This window comes from Danio rerio, chromosome 3 (assembly GCF_049306965.1).
Source record: "Danio rerio strain Tuebingen ecotype United States chromosome 3, GRCz12tu, whole genome shotgun sequence".
Taxonomy (NCBI): domain Eukaryota; kingdom Metazoa; phylum Chordata; class Actinopteri; order Cypriniformes; family Danionidae; genus Danio; species Danio rerio.
Genome location: NC_133178.1, coordinates 60679748 through 60697615, shown reverse-complemented (window position 1 = coordinate 60697615; position 17868 = coordinate 60679748). Strand labels below are relative to the sequence as shown.

The window sequence follows — 17868 nt, the reverse complement described above, 5'->3', positions numbered from 1 at the left end:
TAGGGCTCACCAGATGAGGAATTTACTAGCAGAGCAGAAAAAGCACATGCATATCCAGGTTAAGGGGAATAGAAAAGCAAGCATTTTAAACAAAGAGCCTGGCTTTCTCCCGACTAACTGGCATTGCCCAGCAATCAGAAGGAAACCGACTCCACCCAAAGATTAAGTGAGTAAAATCTCACTGGGTCTGCCTCTTCCACAGGCAGTGCTTGCAAGTTCAATACCTGGTCTTTAAAGGGGGTTGTTGGAACCTTGGGCACTTAGCCGAGCCAGGGTCTCATGGTCAGATGAGAGTAACCCAGCCTAAATTCTAGGCATGATTCATTGAATGAAAATGCCTCCAGGTCCCGAACCTTTTGTTAAAAGCAAGCGTGACCAGCAGAGCTGTCTTACAGTATTCTAACAGTATTCTTAAAGATACTGAGTCAAGGGGTTCAAATGAGGCAAACGGGATGGATTTAGCCACCTTACACCTCTGAGGAGCCAGATGACCAGGTTGTGCCTTCCCAATGTACCACCGTATACCGTGTCATGGTAAGCAGAGATGTTGCGACATAGACCTTTCATTTTGAAGGGGGACAGTCTTCACTTCAGCTTATCTCCCATCCTCCCTGACCTTGCACAGGGTCTTTATGAGTAGGCTCACTGGGGGAAATGCATATTTCTGCAGTTCCCATGGGGCCAGCTGTGAGCCAGTGCATCGATGATGAGGGGGCCCTCAGTAAGGGTATAAAATCACTGGCAATGAGAGGTCTTAAGAGAAGCAAACAGGTCTGCCTGAGGCCCAGCAGCAAGATGTTTTGCAGATGCTGTAGATCACAGGTGTCAAACTCAGTTCCAAAACGGTTTAGTTCCAACCCTAATTAAACACACCTGATTAAACTAATTGAGTCCTTTAGGCTTGTTTGAAACCTACAGGTAAGTGTGTTGGAGCAGGGTTGGAACTAAACTGTGCAGGGCTTCGGCCCTCCAGGAACTGAGTGTCCCCCAGCCCTCCACCGGGAAAAGAGCTGTTTCCCTTTTCTCTAGATGGCCCATCTAAGGGACTCTTCACAGTCCGTTTATGGACTTGGTGGTGGCCTGGAGCTGGGTTGTCGATTGCCTGCAGAGTGCTTGACGCAGTCGCTTAGCCGTAGAAGCCGCAGGAGGACACCCTCAGCAAGGAGCAGGTGGTGCAGATGGGCCCAACAATGAAGCAGTCTTCTGAGCCTTCTGGTAGATGACCTGACCCATCACATTTGTCTGCTCTTTCACTTCTAAAAAAATTCCTGGGTAAAGTCTCTAAAAGTTTCGCCGAATAGGCCCATCCGGCATATTGAAGTGTGGTTATCATTCTCACCACATCCAGGGTGGTGGGGGCATAAGAGTGCTGTAAAAAGCAACAAGCATGGCATACATTTTTACAAGCGCGAGCCACGTTCCTAGCTGTGCAACAAACATGTCCTCGCAGTTTACCCCAAACATGCGGCACAGCTCTCATGCTCATCATCCATTGCCAGGTAATCACCCATCGAGAAACGCATGACCAGTACAATAACTGGTCAAAAAAATGTGTTTACCAACCGTGATGCTCTCTTAGTGAAACTGTTTATTTTAGACTGCTCTTATTCACACCCACTGAAATGCCCAGGGGACGGGAAAAGTACCCAGATCGACTGCAGCTGAATTGGTTGTCAACTCCCAGGATGAAAAACTGAAGCTCTCAGTAATAGCAGTGTGTCTGTCCTCAGTGCGTTGGCTCAAACAATGAAACAATACATGTGACAATTTCCGAAGAGGATTTTTCTTAATTCCAGTTGTCAGGGTTCTGCCACTTTGGTCTTGTAAATTCTTGTTTTGGTGGCAGAGCTCTGACACTTCTCATGTCGGGTCCTGTTTCTGTCTCTGTGTGAGCGCGCGCCGTCGTGGGTGTACTTGGAGTGTGCGCGCTCCTGCTTGACGCGGCCGCGCGCGCGCTCTGCGTCACTCAGACGCGTGCGCTCTTGTACTCGTGTTTGTGTTTTCGTTTGTCAGCAGCGTGGTGTTTCATTCCCAGCGTCTCAGTCTTGTTGGTTTCGGTTTTGGTCGGCGCTGGGATGAAGCATGCACGCTGCGTGTGTGTGCGCACGGTGAGTGCTTTCATTCATCGTGTGCTCGTGTCTTGCGTCTTTTGTCAAAGCACGTGGCTCGGTGTTTACATTGTGGTCACGTGCTTTTGTCGTGTGCTTCAGTGTTGTGTTGTGTGAGCGCATGGCTTGTATTGTCTCTCTGTGTCATGCGCTCTCCCGTCTATTGTCTTGTCCCACCCACCTTGTTACCTTGTTTGTAATTATTATTTTCACCTGTCCGCCTGTCTGTTTATTGGTTTGTCTTTCCTATTTATTCTCCTAGTGTGCTCTGTTCCGTGCTGGTCCGTTATTGATTGTTCCCTTCCCTGTTGTATCTGCTGATCTATAGTCTACAACAGTGGTTTAAAGTATTGTCTTGTCAAGTTCCAGACCTTGTCTAGTTGAGTGTGTAATATGATGTTGTGTTTTTCCCCACGTGGGGAGATTTGAGTTTTGTTTTTGTTTTATTTTTCATTAAACTCTTCATTCCCTGCATTTGGGTCCTCGCCTCCTCTCCATCTACCCCCACATACCGTGACAGAACGGACCAGCCAGAATGAGGACCCAGCGGAGTGAAGATGGCTCCTTCGCCAGCCGCATTACTAAGTTGCTGCATTTGCAGTCACTGAAACAATGTGGCTTGAATTTGGAGGAGTTTGCGGAGAAATTCCGCAAGGCAGCTGAGGGGCTGAATTTTAATGACTGGCTGCTTATGACCCACCTAAATTTTGCTCTGGACAAGCCCCTTCTTCCTCTGCAAATCCAGAGAATGGTGGGCTGGTCATACCAGCAATTTATAGAGCACATGGTTCAGCAGCAGGAGAAAGGGATCCTTCAGGAGGAGAGGATCCTTCGCACCACCACCACCAGTGCCGCCTCCCAGCCCATGTCCAGCCCTCAAGGGCTGACCCGCACTCAGAAGCGGAGGTTAAAGAGGAAGACCTCTGCTGCAGTGTCGGCTCCAGCCCCAGAGCGCCCTCCAGTGTCGGCTCCAGCCCCAGAGCGCCCTCCAGTGTCGGCTCCAGCCCCAGAGCGCCCTCCAGTGTCGGCTCCAGCCCCTGAGCGCCCTCCAGTGTCGGCTCCAGCCCCTGAGCGCCCTCCAGTGTCGGCTCCAGCCCCTGAGCGCCCTCCAGTGTCGGCTCCAGCCCCTGAGCGCCCTCCAGTGTCGGCTCCAGCCCCTGAGCGCCCTCCAGTGTCGGCTCCAGCCCCTGAGCGCCCTCCAGTGTCGGCTCCAGCCCCTGAGCGCCCTCCAGTGTCGGCTCCAGCCCCTGAGCGCCCTCCAGTGTCGGCTCCAGCCCCTGAGCGCCCTCCAGTGTCGGCTCCAGCCCCTGAGCGCCCTCCAGTGTCGGCTCCAGCCCCTGAGCGCCCTCCAGTGTCGGCTCCAGCCCCTGAGCGCCCTCCAGTGTCGGCTCCAGCCCAGCTCCTTGCCCTGCCGGCGCCACCCAGACGTCTTGCCCTGCCGGCCCCAGCCCGGCTCCTTGCTCTGCCGGCATCAACCAGACGTCTAGCCCTGCCGGCACCAGCCCGGCTCCTTGCCCTGCCGGCGCCACCCAGACGTCTTGCCCTGCCGGCGCCACCCAGACGTCTTGCCCTGCCGGCGCCACCCAGACGTCTTGCCCTGCCGGCGCCACCCAGACGTCTTGCCCTGCCGGCGCCACCCAGACGTCTTGCCCTGCCGGCGCCACCCAGACGTCTTGCCCTGCCGGCGCCACCCAGACGTCTTGCCCAGCTGGCCCCAGCCCTGCTCCTTTCCCTGCCGGCTTCAGCCCGGCTCCTTTCCCTGCCGGCACCACCCAGACGTCAAGCCCTGCCGGCCCCAGCCCGGCTCCTTGCCCTGCCGGCGCCACCCAGATGCCTTGCCCAGCCGGCCCCAGCCCGGCTCCTTGCCCTGCCGGCGCCACCCAGACGTCTCGCCCTGCCGGCGCCACCCAGACGTCTCGCCCTGCCGGCGCCACTCAGACGTCTCGCCCAGCCGGTCCCAGCTCGGCACCCTGCCCTGCCGGCCCCACCCAGACGTCTCGTCCTGCCGGTCCCAGCCCGGCGCCTCGCCCTGCCGGCTCCCCTCTGGTCTCCCGCCCTGCCGGCTCCCCTCTGGTCTCCCGCCCTGCCGGCTCCCCTCTGGTCTCCCGCCCTGCCGGCTCCCCTCTGGTCTCCCGCCCTGCCGGCTCCCCTCTGGTCTCCTGCCCTGCCGGCTCCCCTCTGGTCTCCAGCCCTGCCGGTTCCCCTCTGGTCTCCAGCCCAGCCGGCTCCCCACAGGCCTCCAGCCCAGCCCGCTCCCCACCGACCTCCTGCCTTGTCTCCCCTGATAGACTCTCCCTGGGTCGTCCCTCCTGCTCCTCCCTGGTGTTCCCTCTCTGCACCCTGGACGGACCCTCCGGCTCCACCCTGGCTCCCTGCCGGGGCCCCCGACCCACTGAATCCACCCTGGACTGTCCCTCCTGATCCTCCCTGGTCTTGCCCTCCCATCCCTCCCTTGTTTGTCTTGTTGGGTCTGGCTTGGCTTCCCTCCCTCCCTCCCTTCATGTTGTCTTGCCTGTTCACCCCCCTGTCTTGTGTCTGTTGATGTTGCCTGTTTTGTTGTCTTCTAGTGTTTCTTGTCTGTCTTGTACCTTGTTGGATGTTCCCTTTAGGGACGCCAGGTGGCGTCCCTTTTGGGGGGGGCTAGTGTCAGGGTTCTGCCACTTTGGTCTTGTAAATTCTTGTTTTGGTGGCAGAGCTCTGACACTTCTCATGTCGGGTCCTGTTTCTGTCTCTGTGTGAGCGCGCGCCGTCGTGGGTGTACTTGGAGTGTGCGCGCTCCTGCTTGACGCGGCCGCGCGCGCGCTCTGCGTCACTCAGACGCGTGCGCTCTTGTACTCGTGTTTGTGTTTTCGTTTGTCAGCAGCGTGGTGTTTCATTCCCAGCGTCTCAGTCTTGTAGGTTTCGGTTTTGGTCGGCGCTGGGATGAAGCATGCACGCTGCGTGTGTGTGCGCACGGTGAGTGCTTTCATTCATCGTGTGCTCGTGTCTTGCGTCTTTTGTCAAAGCACGTGGCTCGGTGTTTACATTGTGGTCACGTGCTTTTGTCGTGTGCTTCAGTGTTGTGTTGTGTGAGCGCATGGCTTGTATTGTCTCTCTGTGTCATGCGCTCTCCCGTCTATTGTCTTGTCCCACCCACCTTGTTACCTTGTTTGTAATTATTATTTTCACCTGTCCGCCTGTCTGTTTATTGGTTTGTCTTTCCTATTTATTCTCCTAGTGTGCTCTGTTCCGTGCTGGTCCGTTATTGATTGTTCCCTTCCCTGTTGTATCTGCTGATCTATAGTCTACAACAGTGGTTTAAAGTATTGTCTTGTCAAGTTCCAGACCTTGTCTAGTTGAGTGTGTAATATGATGTTGTGTTTTTCCCCACGTGGGGAGATTTGAGTTTTGTTTTTGTTTTATTTTTCATTAAACTCTTCATTCCCTGCATTTGGGTCCTCGCCTCCTCTCCATCTACCCCCACATACCGTGACACCAGTATTATGATTGACTTCAGAGGGTTTCAAGTATTCATATAAGCAATTTAATAAACTAAATAGAGGAACATTAACATGCACTAAATGATGACATGTTTATTTTGTGTCAACAATTTAATTCCTTTTATAATTCTTTTGGAGTTGCAGTGTTTCAAATTGCACTGAGCGGCATAGAGGCTCAGTGGTTAGCACTGTTGCCTTACAACAAGAAGGTCGCTGGTTCATGTCCCAGCTGGGCCAGTTTGCATTTTCTGTGCGGAGTTTGCATGTTCTCCCCATGTTCATGTGGGTTTCCTCCGGGTGCTCCGGTTTCCCACAGTCCAAAGACATGTGTTATAAGTGAATTGGCAAAAAAAACTGGCTATAGTGTGAATGGGATAGTGTTTGGGTGTTTTCCAGTACCGTGTTGCAGCTAGAAGGGCATCTGCTGCGTAAAACATATGCTGGAGTAGTTGGCAGTACATTCCGCTGTGGCAACCCCTGATAAATACGGGACTAAGCTGAAAGGAAAATAAATGAAATTTCACTGCTACTTTAAACAGTGTACAAAGCTGTTGCTATAAAGATTTTTTTTATGTGTGTGATTGAATGTTCATGCAATATATACATTTTTTTTTAAACAGACTAAATCAGAGTGGAAACTTTTTGCAAGATTCAATAAATTCCGGATAAACTGGAGGTTTGGGAATCTTGTGTCTACCATCATACTCAAGTCCTGGCCAAAAGACGACAAAGGAACCTATTTTGAGGAAGAAGAAGCTGTTCTCAAACATCTTCTGGGCTGGGCAGCAGCTAAGAACATATTTCAGCTTCATGGTAATTATTTGATTTCCTCTGTATGGCACTGCTTTGTTAAATTTCACAACTGTCTTTATGTTTTAATGAGATGTTTTAATGAGTATCTTTTTCCTTGTTCTGTAGGTGCTGATGAAAAACTGATCGATCAGCTTTCTGATGAGGCTAAAGAGAAATTTGCCATGGCAACTTCATTATTCACAAATGTTTTAAATCAACTCGTAACAGGGAAAATAAAGATGAAGCTACTCAATCACATCCTGGAAAAGAAAAGCGTTTTCCTTGAGCTGCTTACTTTAGGTAAAATTAAATGCATGAAATTTGAATGCTTTTTACATTGGTTTTATAACATGAGGAGTCACTGATCTACTGTTATCCTAGACTGTTTTTCTGAAGAAGAACAATACAAGGACATAGATGCCATGAAGGCATTGATTCAGACCAGACAGGAAGAGGTGAAGGCTATTTATCATGAGCGTGCGCTTGCAGGAGCTCTGATTGCAATGTGTCACAATGTGGAGGAGCATGTGAAGGGTAAAGACTATTTATTGAACACCAGACAGTACTACATTGCTTTTTAAATCTGATTGGTAAGACTTTTTTAATAATACATTTGTTTTACAGTTGATTACAAATATTTGGAAGACTTGTATAGCAATGATATGAATGAGATGGATCTGGACCTGTTTATGGACGTTCATGAATTGAACCAAATTCCCACTGAAGCATCACTAGAAGTCCCCTACTTTGAACTTCAAGATGATGTTCGGTCTATGGCAGAGATCTTAAACATCTTTAAAGACAGCTATATTTTCAAATTGCGTTGGGGGAATGAGGCAGCATTGTTTGTAGAGCGTGCTGAAGATGAGGAATTGGACGAATTGGACGAATTGCCAATCACACTTGATGTTCTTAATGAAGAGATATTTTTACCATGTCATGCTGCATACAGAAACATATATACAAGTCTTAAAGATGGTAGCATTGACTTTGAAGACATCGATGAAATATTCAGAGCCTACAAGGGAAAGTATGAAAAACTGGCAGCAGAAGTTGCGATCATGAGCAAACAAGACTTCAATGATGACCAACACTGGGTCCAGACAAGAATCCAGCAGATCAAGCAGTACCATGAGCTTCATCTGGCTGTAGAGTCAGCAAAGGTGGTCATGATGGTCAAAGAGACCCTTTGCCTCCAAGGTGACTTTCAGGTGTTGGAGAAGTTGCTTATTACTGTAAGTTATTCATTTTTTGCTCTAAGGTTAACAATTGTTTAGGTTTTTACAAATTTTTTAAGTGAGTTTTTCTTTTCTACAGACACACTCGGATTTTAAAAGTGAGCGTTTAGACAGCATTGACAATGAGTTGATTCAGGCAAAAAATGTGCTTGTGGACATCACAGAGCCACGTAGACTGTGCCTTCAAGAACTTGGCCACAGAAAAAACTTCGTTATCTGGGTTAAAGAGGCACTCGAAGGTAAATAATTAGTGTTTCTTCCCTTGTAATTAAAATTAAATGCATTATTTGTAATGTTTTAGCACTTTTTTTCACTTCAGACATCAACGAGTTGAAGGTATTTGTGGATTTGGCCTCTATCTCTGCTGGAGAGAATGATTTAGATGTGGATCGTGTGGCCTGTTTTCATGATGCAGTTCTAGGCTATTCGTCAATGCTGTATGATTTAAAGCCAGATGCTGGCTTTAGTCTTTTTAATGAGATGCTGAAAAAATTATGGAAGGCACTTGACAACGACTCCAACCTTCCAAAGAAATTGGTAGGACTTTCTCCTAGCTTTGACAATTGAGAGAAAACAAGATTTTGTTGTGTTCATCTACATTTTTCTGTTTCAGTGTGACTCTGCAAGACACATAGAATGGTTGAAGACAGTCAAAGACAGCCATGGGTCAGTGGAACTGTCTTCTCTATCTCTGGCATCAGCTATCAACTCAAAGGGCATCTACGTTATCAATGCACAAAATCAGAAGAAGGTAAATAAAAATTTGCCAACATTGTGCTGGATGTTTTAAGGAAAACCCGTTTAAAGACTCATTTTGGAAAAATGCTAAATAGTTTCTAGTTATCACTGACTCGTTTAGGTCATTCACCAGCTGGAATACAATCTTGTTCATTCATCATTATGAAGCTGCAGGCCTAGAGACCCAACTGCAGGCTCAGACTAGCACTTCCAGACCTATTGTTAGTGTTAGGGTCACGTGTCCGATGTTGCTGCTTGCTAGAAAGTGCCAAGATGTCCTGGCTGCAGTCTGTAATCATGATGGTGTACTGGACCCGGTCCAATATGTAGTGGACATTGTCTGGCCCACTAAGGTAATGTCCTTACAAGTGTGATAGTTAGGTTTAGGGTAGGGGAAGGTGTAGGCGATCATCCATTATTCAGCGAGAACTGTTTCAAAAGTGGTGGTCTGAGCGTGCAGTTGGGTCTATTATTTTACGATCAACATCAGGTGGCACTGTCTGAGAAAACGATAAGTCTGAAAGTGCTGGTTTGAGCGTGCAGATCTGAGCATGCAGTTTGGTCTCCGAGCCTGCGGCTTCACCCTACTCTGCTTCATGGCCTTGCATGAAAATTGGGTTATTGTCTGGCCAGATTTGTATTGGCAATTGATAAGCTGAATTGATCTTCTTGATCAAGGTGTTTGCTTGAAAATCCAGGCCAATGAAAAGTAGTTTTGCTAGTCTACCAAATTCAATTAATATTTATTTCTATAGCGATTTTACAATGTAGACCAGTGGTCACCAAACTTGTTCCTGGAAGGCTGGTGTCCTGCAGATTTTAGCTCCAACCTTAAACACACCTGAACAAGCTAATCAAGGTCTTACTAGGTATACTTGAAACACCCAGGCAGGTGTGTGGAGGCAAGTTGGAGCTAAACCCAAGACCGAGATTGGTGACCCCTGATGTAGACTGTCAAAGCAGCTTAACATAGAAGAGTAAATTGAAACTGCTTCAGCCAAGTTTTGAGAGTTAAAGTTTAGTTTAGTTCAATTCAGAGTAATATACATATCCCTGCTGAAAGTCCAAACACTGAAGAGCAAATCCAACAATATGCAGCTCCACAAGTCCCAAACCAAGCAAACCAGTGGCGACAATGATGAGGAACAAACTTCACCAATTGACGAAAGCCAAATCATATAACTATTTGACAAACTTTAGGGAAACTGTTAGGTTTTCTGCCTAAAACAGAACAAAAATGTGCATTATCCCTGAATGTCCTAATCAATGCAGACAATTCTGAACAATAAACACCTGAACAATCAACACCTTAATATTATTTTTTTTGCAGTTGGCCTTGGAAAACATTCTGAAGCTACATATTATGGAAGAGCATGATGGTGGCTGTGAGACACGCGTTTATTCTCTTGAAGACCTCAGGGATCTTCAGAATAAATTGATGCTAATGTCTGGCAAAGGAGAACAGGGCCAGTGTGAAGTCGATCAATTTGCAGAGGTGTCTTTTCACTTTTTAGTTGTTTTAATTTTTTATTTCATCATGGCCCCTAATTAGTCTCGAGTAAACGTGTTTCTTGCTTCCAGGTTTTTGCCAGTGTACAAAGGTTGGTCTCCGCATTTATTGATTTGTATGTTGCTGGAAATCCATTGTTCAGACACTGGGAGGCAAACATCAACTGTAATAGTAAAGAAGCGTGCATCATCATAGACTTCAACTTAGGGAGTGTTGTCAGCGTTGTCATGGTTGAAGGTGATGTCACAGAACAGCTGCCAGAAGTCTGTAAGAAAATGGAGAGCTGCCTACGCTTCTGGCAAGATTTTATGGACAAGCAAAGATCCCAGCACTATTACTTAAACTACTACACTGCAGAACAGCTGGTCTACCTGTGCCATCAGCTTGCTCACAATAACATGGAGGAAATAGACGATCAAGTTCTGATGATGCTCTCCTTTATCAAGCCTAGTTGCTCCACTTCCGATTTGAGAAAAGCTTGGCACATTCTTCAGTATGATCTAATTAGGAAAGGTCCTGACCAAAATGATGACCTAGACTTTCAAACTTTTGTGGAAGTCTCCAGTATGACTGAAAATGAAAGTACTGAGAAGTCATGTCCAACATCTGATGATTTAATTCAACAGTTGGGGGATGCTAGTGGATCCACAAAACTAGGTGTGATTTGGAACAATTACATGCGAGACATGAAGGCATTTCTGCCAGACTCCCTTGATGTCCCAAGTCTTGGATATCTCCTTGAAATTTTGGCCAATAGCCACAGAGAAGATGAGGGTGATATGTCACAGCGTGACAAAACAAGGACCATTCTGAGAGAACTTCCAAATGGAATTGCTTCTGGGAGACCAAACCTAATTATCTGCCCTTCTGAAGAAATTTTGATTTCATGCATCTCAATTTACATGAACAGCAAGAATGAGCCTCTACCAACCTATGACGAAGTACTCCTCTGTAGTGCTACCACTCCATATGAAGAAGTGGAACTTTTCCTCAGGCGCTGCCTCTCTGCTGGGTATAGGGGGAAGAAGATTTATACAATGCTCTATGTGAACCAACTCAACTATGAAGTGAGCTACAAAGTGGAGAAATTCTTTCAGAATCAAAATGCACACACTACAAACGATTACCGGCTTGTGCTGATCTGCGAATCGAACAAAGAACATGCATATCTTCCTTCAGCATTTAGCCAGTTTAGATTGCACTTGATTCCACAGCAACCAATTCCCAGTATTCAGCAATACCTTCATAGGCATTTTGCAGTTCCAGTGGGCATATCCAGTGCTGCTGCAGTCTTCAAGGACAGGCAGAATGTGGGGGTTGTGTCCTCTGAAAGATCAGGAGTTGGTGAGTATACCTTGAAGTTGTTGATCTTAATTGGTTAGTCTCCAGAATTTGGGCATAAATGTGGCTTAAAAACATTGGCTTGTTGTTTGTTAGGTTGATAAGTGTAAACAGTTCTCCAAGTAATGTAAGATGCTGTAATTCACTTGTGTGGCACATTTTAGGAAAGTCGCTTTACATTAAACGACTGTACGAGAAATTGAAGTTGAACTCCAAGAAGCCTTCACAGCTAAAATGCATCAGGTTAACTGAGCCGAAAGTTGATGAAAATGTCATCATTCAGTCCTTGATCAGCGTCCTCAAGAAAAATGATCTTTCGGTCTATCATTTTGATGTCACCACCATGGTAGTTTTTATTATTTTACTTTTTATTTGTTTTAATTAAATGTGCCTCTTTAAGGAAGTCTTGTCGCTGTTTTTCAGTATAATTCATATACTTGCAGGTGAAGAAAGGACTTCATGAATTTCTGTTCAGGCTGTTGATCCTTGGATATCTTATGGACTCAAAAGGAAACATGTGGAAAAGCAGCAACAAACACTTGTATGTCATTGAGATACTAAGACCTGGCTTATCCCAAAATGATCGAAGAGCTGTAAGTAAACTGCTTAAATGGCTTAGGAATTGTCATTATTTTGTGGAAGCCCCAATGCTGTTTTCACACCAGAAGCGGCATGCGCGGATAAAGTATATAGCGCTGTTTGCACGTAAATAGACGCTTGAACATTTTGAGTTTACCCGCTTTATCCGCTTCACAGTAGATGCAGAATTGCATCATTGGCAGGGCGTCTATCTGCCTGGTGACTGTAGCTTTGTTGCTAAATGGCTAACATGGATTTTATTGAGGGAATAACTGTGTTTATGTGCTTTAAGAAGGCTGAAAAACAGTGTAGATCCATTTGGAGTCATGTCCACTAGACATATCCAGAAAGGGCACCCAGCTCTGTGAGTTCATAAACTCCTCCTGAAACTTAACATGGATGACGGAAGCTTTTAGCGATGGTTCCAACTAAGCCGAGCCCAGTTTGATCCACTGATGTTGGTGTCGGCAAGAGGATTTCACCCCAGGACACAAAAAACAAAGCTTTGTTATAAGCCAACCCCTACAAGAGAAAGATCCTGATTAGTTAATGCGGCGTGAATGTTTTTCCAATTCAAGTAATAAGCACGTAACGTGTGTCAATCGCTCAAAACGCGCAACTCGCACCACCTTATTCGTACGTATCGTGCCGCAGTATGTCTTTTTGCGCCTTTGCATTGACTTAACATGTAAATCACTTGCGCTTGACCCTTCTTCCACGTCTGGTGTGAACGCAGCACGAGAGGCCATGCACAATTACTGTTTTTTACTTTCTGTTTACATACTGTTCTTGAAATCTTTTTTCTTGTTATCACTTTGTAATTATTTTGCTATCTTTATATGGTAAAAGTTGTTTTTACATCCTCTTCAGATGACAATGTTTCTGTGATCTCAACGCGAGAATATAATTTTGGACTATACTCAACACATAGTTTTAATTGTTTTGGAAATGGCTTATAAATATAAATACTACATGCTCAATTAGTTATATTAAAAAGACCAAATTCGGTGTCTTTCAAGATTGATTTTCATTTATGCATTTAGCAGATGCTTTTATCCAAAGAAACGTAACTCCCGTAAACACACCGGAAGCAGTGGATTGGCTGGGGAGCATTTGGGGGTTTAATGCCTTGCTCAAGGGAATCACTTAAGCCATGGTATTGAGGTGGATAATTTTTTAGCTTTCCCCACCAACAATCCCTGCTGGTGCCGGGACTCAAACCTGTGACCTTTGGATACCAAGTCCAACCTTTTCACCATAATGTAATTCCGAAAGCAAATATAAATGAATAAATAATAATGTAGATAATGTAAATAATAATACATGTTAGTGTAGATGAACATGCTCTATCATGCAGCTTTTAATCAAACAGTAAACCTCATCCAGATATGTTTCAATAATTATGGTGTAGCTGACTTGCACATAGAACATAAAAAAAATGTGTTGAGTAAAGTCCTTGAAATTGTCAATTATTTTGGTTAAATTGGTACCACAAACAAAAATACACTTTTGTTCTATCAGTATTGCAAGAAAATTAAGCCCTGAGCACAAGAAAATCACTTTTCCAGAAATTAAATCAAGATCTTGAGAAAACAGCTTATCTTGTCCACATCACTACAAAACAACGAAAAAAAGAAATAATGCTTAAGACTATCACATTAATCATTAAAATGCCTCACAATTTATAAATATGTTTTCTCTTGTTAGGGCGCAAAAGTTTCCTTTAATTTCTTGGATGTGTTTCCAATTGTCTACTGCCGCTCACCTAAAGAGGTCCTTGAATTAGAAATGAGAATGGAGGAACATCCATCATTTGGACTATCTGATGATCCCCTTATGGATGACCAAGAGTTCCGAAGTGAGGCCTATCAACGGCCTTATCAGTACCTGCAACGTTTCTACAATGGCATCAATTTGGATGAATTTCTGTATCAAGGAGTTGAGGGAAGTCATGTTGAATGCCTGCAGATGTTGTTTGAGTACTGTGGCATAATAGACCCCTCTTGGGCAGAATTGCGGAATTTTGCTTGGTTCCTAAACTTACAGCTTCAGGATTGTGAGAAATCAGTTTTCTGTGATTTTTCCTTCGTAGGGGACACTCTGTTGGGATTCAAAAATTTTGTTGTTGAATTCATGATTCTCATGGCAAAAGATTTTGCAACTCCTTCACTTAGCATTTCTGACCAGAGTCCCGGCAGGCTGCATGAAGATTTTTCCTCGGCCAATGAAGAGGATCTTGCTCCCTTTAAGATAAGAAAAAGATGGGAGTCAGAACCACATCCGTACATATTCTTCAATGATGACCATGATTCCATGACATTCATTGGCTTTCATCTTCAGCCAAATGCCCAGAAAGGGGTTGATGCAGTTGATCCATCCAACAACAGAGTGATCAAGCAAAACATCATGACCATGGAGCTCTATGAGGGCCTTAAACTACAGAGAGTTCCCTTCAATATTGACTTTGACCAGCTCCCAAGATGGGAAAAAATTGAGAGACTTTCCAGGGTGTTGGGAATACAATGGCCTCTTGACCCAGATGAGACATATGAGCTCACCACAGACAACATGTTGAAAATGTTGGCAGTTCACATGCGATTCCGCTGTGGGATTCCTGTAATAATCATGGGTGAGACAGGATGTGGGAAGACAAGGCTAATCAAATTCCTCTGTGAGATGCACCGAAGTGGAGTTGCCACTGACAACATGAAACTAGTCAAGGTTCATGGAGGAACAAGCTCGGAAATGATTTACACCAAAGTGAGAGAAGCAGAGGCCATGGCGTTAAGAAACAAGCTAGATTATGGGTTTGACACTGTGTTGTTTTTTGATGAAGCCAACACAACTGAAGCTATTAGCAGCATTAAAGAAATCCTCTGCGACAACTCTGCTGAGGGACAAAATTTGACAGAGAACACAGGCTTGAAAATTATTGCTGCTTGCAATCCCTACAGAAAACACACCGATGTTATGATTAAGAGATTGGAGTCAGCAGGATTGGGATACAGAGTTCGTGCTGAGGAAACTGATGAAAAACTTGGATCCATTCCACTTCGCCAGCTAGTGTACAGGGTGCAGGCCTTACCACCTAGCATGATTCCACTGATTTGGGACTTTGGACAGCTCAATGACCATACTGAGAAAATGTACATCAAACAAATAGTAGAAAGAGTAGCTGAAACCCATTCTATTGATTCAGGCTACATCACAGTGATTACAGATGTTTTGTCAGCTTCACAGAAGTATATGCGAACAAGACAGGATGAATGCAGTTTTGTGAGTCTGAGGGATGTTGAGCGCTGCATGCAAGTTTTTGGCTGGTTCTACAAAAAACACTTAATGTTACTCTCAGAGCTTGACAAGTTTGAGAGTATTCAGAGGACCGAGAAAACCGATCAACATCCGAAAGATACTGATGAAAGAAATCCAATTCTTTGGTCATTACTAATGGCAGTTGGTGTATGTTACCATGCCTGCTTGGAGGACAAAGAGAAATACAGAAAAAAAATTTGCAAGTACTTTCCAGCAGCCTACAGCCCAATGAAGGTGATGCAGGAAATCTCAGTTATTCAGGATATTTTTCTGGAAGGTGTTCCAATGGGTGAAAACATTGCCCGAAACAATGCCTTGAAGGAAAATGTCTTCATGATGGTAATTTGCATCGAACTACGAATTCCTCTGTTTTTGGTTGGAAAACCCGGAAGCTCCAAGTCCTTGTCAAAAACTCTGGTTGCAGATGGCATGCAAGGCCAAGCAGCTCATTCTGATCTGTTTAGAAAACTAAAGCAGATTCATCTGGTTTCTTTCCAGTGTAGTCCTCATTCTACACCAGAAGGGATCATTAATACCTTCAAGCAATGTGCCCGTTTTCAGGAAGGCAAGAATCTATCAGAGTATGTCTCTGTAGTAGTGCTAGATGAGATAGGCTTGGCTGAAGATTCCCAAAAAATGCCTCTGAAAACTCTGCATCCTTTGCTCGAAGAGGGATGCATAGATGATCAGCCATCACCACACAAGAAGGTAGGATTCATTGGCATCTCAAACTGGGCTTTGGACCCAGCCAAGATGAACAGAGGGATATTTGTTTCACGGGGTGATCCTGATGAAAATGAGTTGATTGAGAGCGCAAAAGGAATATGCTCCTCGGATGTCATGATTCTTGAGAAAGTGAGAGAGTGCTTTAAGCCATTTGCCCATGCTTACCTGCGCATCTGTAAGAAACAGGAAAAAGGTTTCTTTGGTCTGCGAGACTATTACAGCTTGATAAAGATGATGTTTGCTGTTGCTAAAGCTTGTGATCAAAAGCCTAGTGCAGAACAGATTGTGAAGGCAGTGCTGAGAAACTTCAGTGGCAAGGACGATGTGGATGCTGTCACATTTTTCACCAGCAGACTAAATATCAAACCGGAGCTTGAGACTATCAGTGCCATTGAGCTTGTAAGAGAGAATGTTACAGCCATTGGACAAGATGAGGAATGCAGATACCTTCTGGTTCTGACCAAAAACTATGCAGCCCTTCGAATTCTTCAACAAACATTTTTTTCGGATCAGTGCCAACCGGAAATTATCTTCGGCTCAAGCTTTCCAAAGGACCAGGAGTATACTCAGATATGCCGCAACATCAACCGTGTCAAAATTTGCATGGAAACTGGTCAAACAATTGTGCTTCTGAACTTGCAGAATTTGTACGAAAGCTTGTATGATGCTCTCAACCAATACTACGTTACCCTTGGAGGCCAGAAATATGTGGATTTGGGGCTTGGAACCCACAGAGTCAAATGCAGAGTGCACAAAGATTTCCGGCTAATTGTCATTGAGGAGAAAGACATTGTGTACAAGCAGTTTCCCATTCCACTGATCAACAGGTTGGAGAAACATTATCTTGACCTTAATACCTTACTGAAAAGTGAGCAAAAGGACATTGTTAAGAACCTTGAGCAGTGGGTTCAGTGCTTCACTGATGTTAAAAACAAGCATTCTGTTGCTCCCAGTGCACGCCGTTACAGTCCAGCTGATGCTTTCATTGGTTACCACACGGACACTTGTGCATCGGTAGTAATGCAAGTTACAGAGCAGCTCAAAGGGCAGGAGCTCTCAGATCCTAGAAAAGGGATCTTAGATGAGTCTAAATTGATCCTTCTGAACTGTGCAACACCAGATGCTGTGGTTCGGCTAGACTGCACTTCCCTTTTCAATGTAGAAAGTGAGCACTTGTCAAGGGTATACTTTGAGGACCAGATGCATAATTCCCTTGCTGAATTCATCCTATCTCACATACAGCAAGAAGGTTGTAGTGGTGCCTTTTTCACAGAGGTAAAGTCATTTTTTTAATACTTACCTTTTTACTCTAGAGTTCTGGTTCTCATTTAGGGGTCTGGGAGCCACTAAGGCACCTCAGCATACTACCCAGGACATTTGGAACTTGAAATTACTGGAGTTACATTGAATAATGGAATTAGTACATATTAATTATATTAATTCAATATCTGAATAATATAATTGTTTTGCTTAGTTACTTGCCACTTGTGTTTAAGTAGATGGTGCATAAGCACTGGGGGTGTGTTCGAATCCACTTTTGTTATAATAAGAATGGGAAAAACTGTCTGTGCCAGGTGTATGGTCTAAAAGGTTTGTCCTTATTCTTTTGGGGTGTTGTGGGTGTGTTTTGGGCAAAATGTGCATTAAACCAATCAGAGTCTATTGTACACGGTGGACTTTAACACAATCTCACGACAATTCGTAACTTTTTGATCTAGTGGCTAATTGGTATTAATTCGAGCAATCTAATTTGTACAATTTAGTACGATTTGCTCATCACCCAATCACAGCTGGGGTTAGGGGTGGGGTTGGGTGCTAAATTCGTACAAAATAGCCACTAAACTGACAAAACGTAAATTAGTTGAGTTTCCCCGTGAGATTAGGCTGGACTGACGCACTCTACCGAGGATATCCATTACATATTTAATTTCATAATTTGTTAAGCGCAAAGATTTATTTCAAAACTATCTCTAAATTTATTTCTAAATTCCAGCAAACAAGAAAATGAAAATGAACAATAACAACAAAGTGCGGTAAAAAAAAAA

General features: G+C 44.9%; 2 protein-coding genes across 3 annotated transcripts in view; both read left to right on the top strand.

Annotated features, from left to right (window-relative positions):
* Positions 1-17868, top strand: part of rnf213a (ring finger protein 213a) — a 194618-nt gene that overhangs the window by 31309 nt on the left and 145441 nt on the right. For both annotated transcript variants that reach the window (NM_001353835.1, XM_073940353.1), the window contains 12 exon segments: positions 6208-6400; positions 6506-6679; positions 6761-6913; positions 7004-7614; positions 7697-7856; positions 7937-8154; positions 8231-8368; positions 9686-9850; positions 9937-11209; positions 11371-11552; positions 11650-11799; positions 13493-17098. In NM_001353835.1, the coding sequence (NP_001340764.1) occupies positions 6208-6400; positions 6506-6679; positions 6761-6913; positions 7004-7614; positions 7697-7856; positions 7937-8154; positions 8231-8368; positions 9686-9850; positions 9937-11209; positions 11371-11552; positions 11650-11799; positions 13493-17098 (7023 nt within the window).
* LOC141381310 (uncharacterized) lies at positions 1965-5536 on the top strand. The gene is made up of 2 exons (XM_073945085.1): positions 1965-3994; positions 4047-5536. Exons 1-2 carry the CDS (start codon positions 2644-2646, stop codon positions 4391-4393), a joined length of 1698 nt encoding a protein of 565 aa, XP_073801186.1. The 5' UTR covers positions 1965-2643; the 3' UTR covers positions 4394-5536.

Coding starts and splice junctions, on each gene's coding strand:
- LOC141381310 (XM_073945085.1), top strand. CDS start 2,644: ATGAGGACCCAGCGGAGTGAAGATGGCTCCTTCGCCAGCCGCATTACT. Junction 3,995..4,046: donor CCTGCCGGCGCCACCCAGAC/GTCTCGCCCTGC, acceptor GGCGCCACTCAG/ACGTCTCGCCCAGCCGGTCC.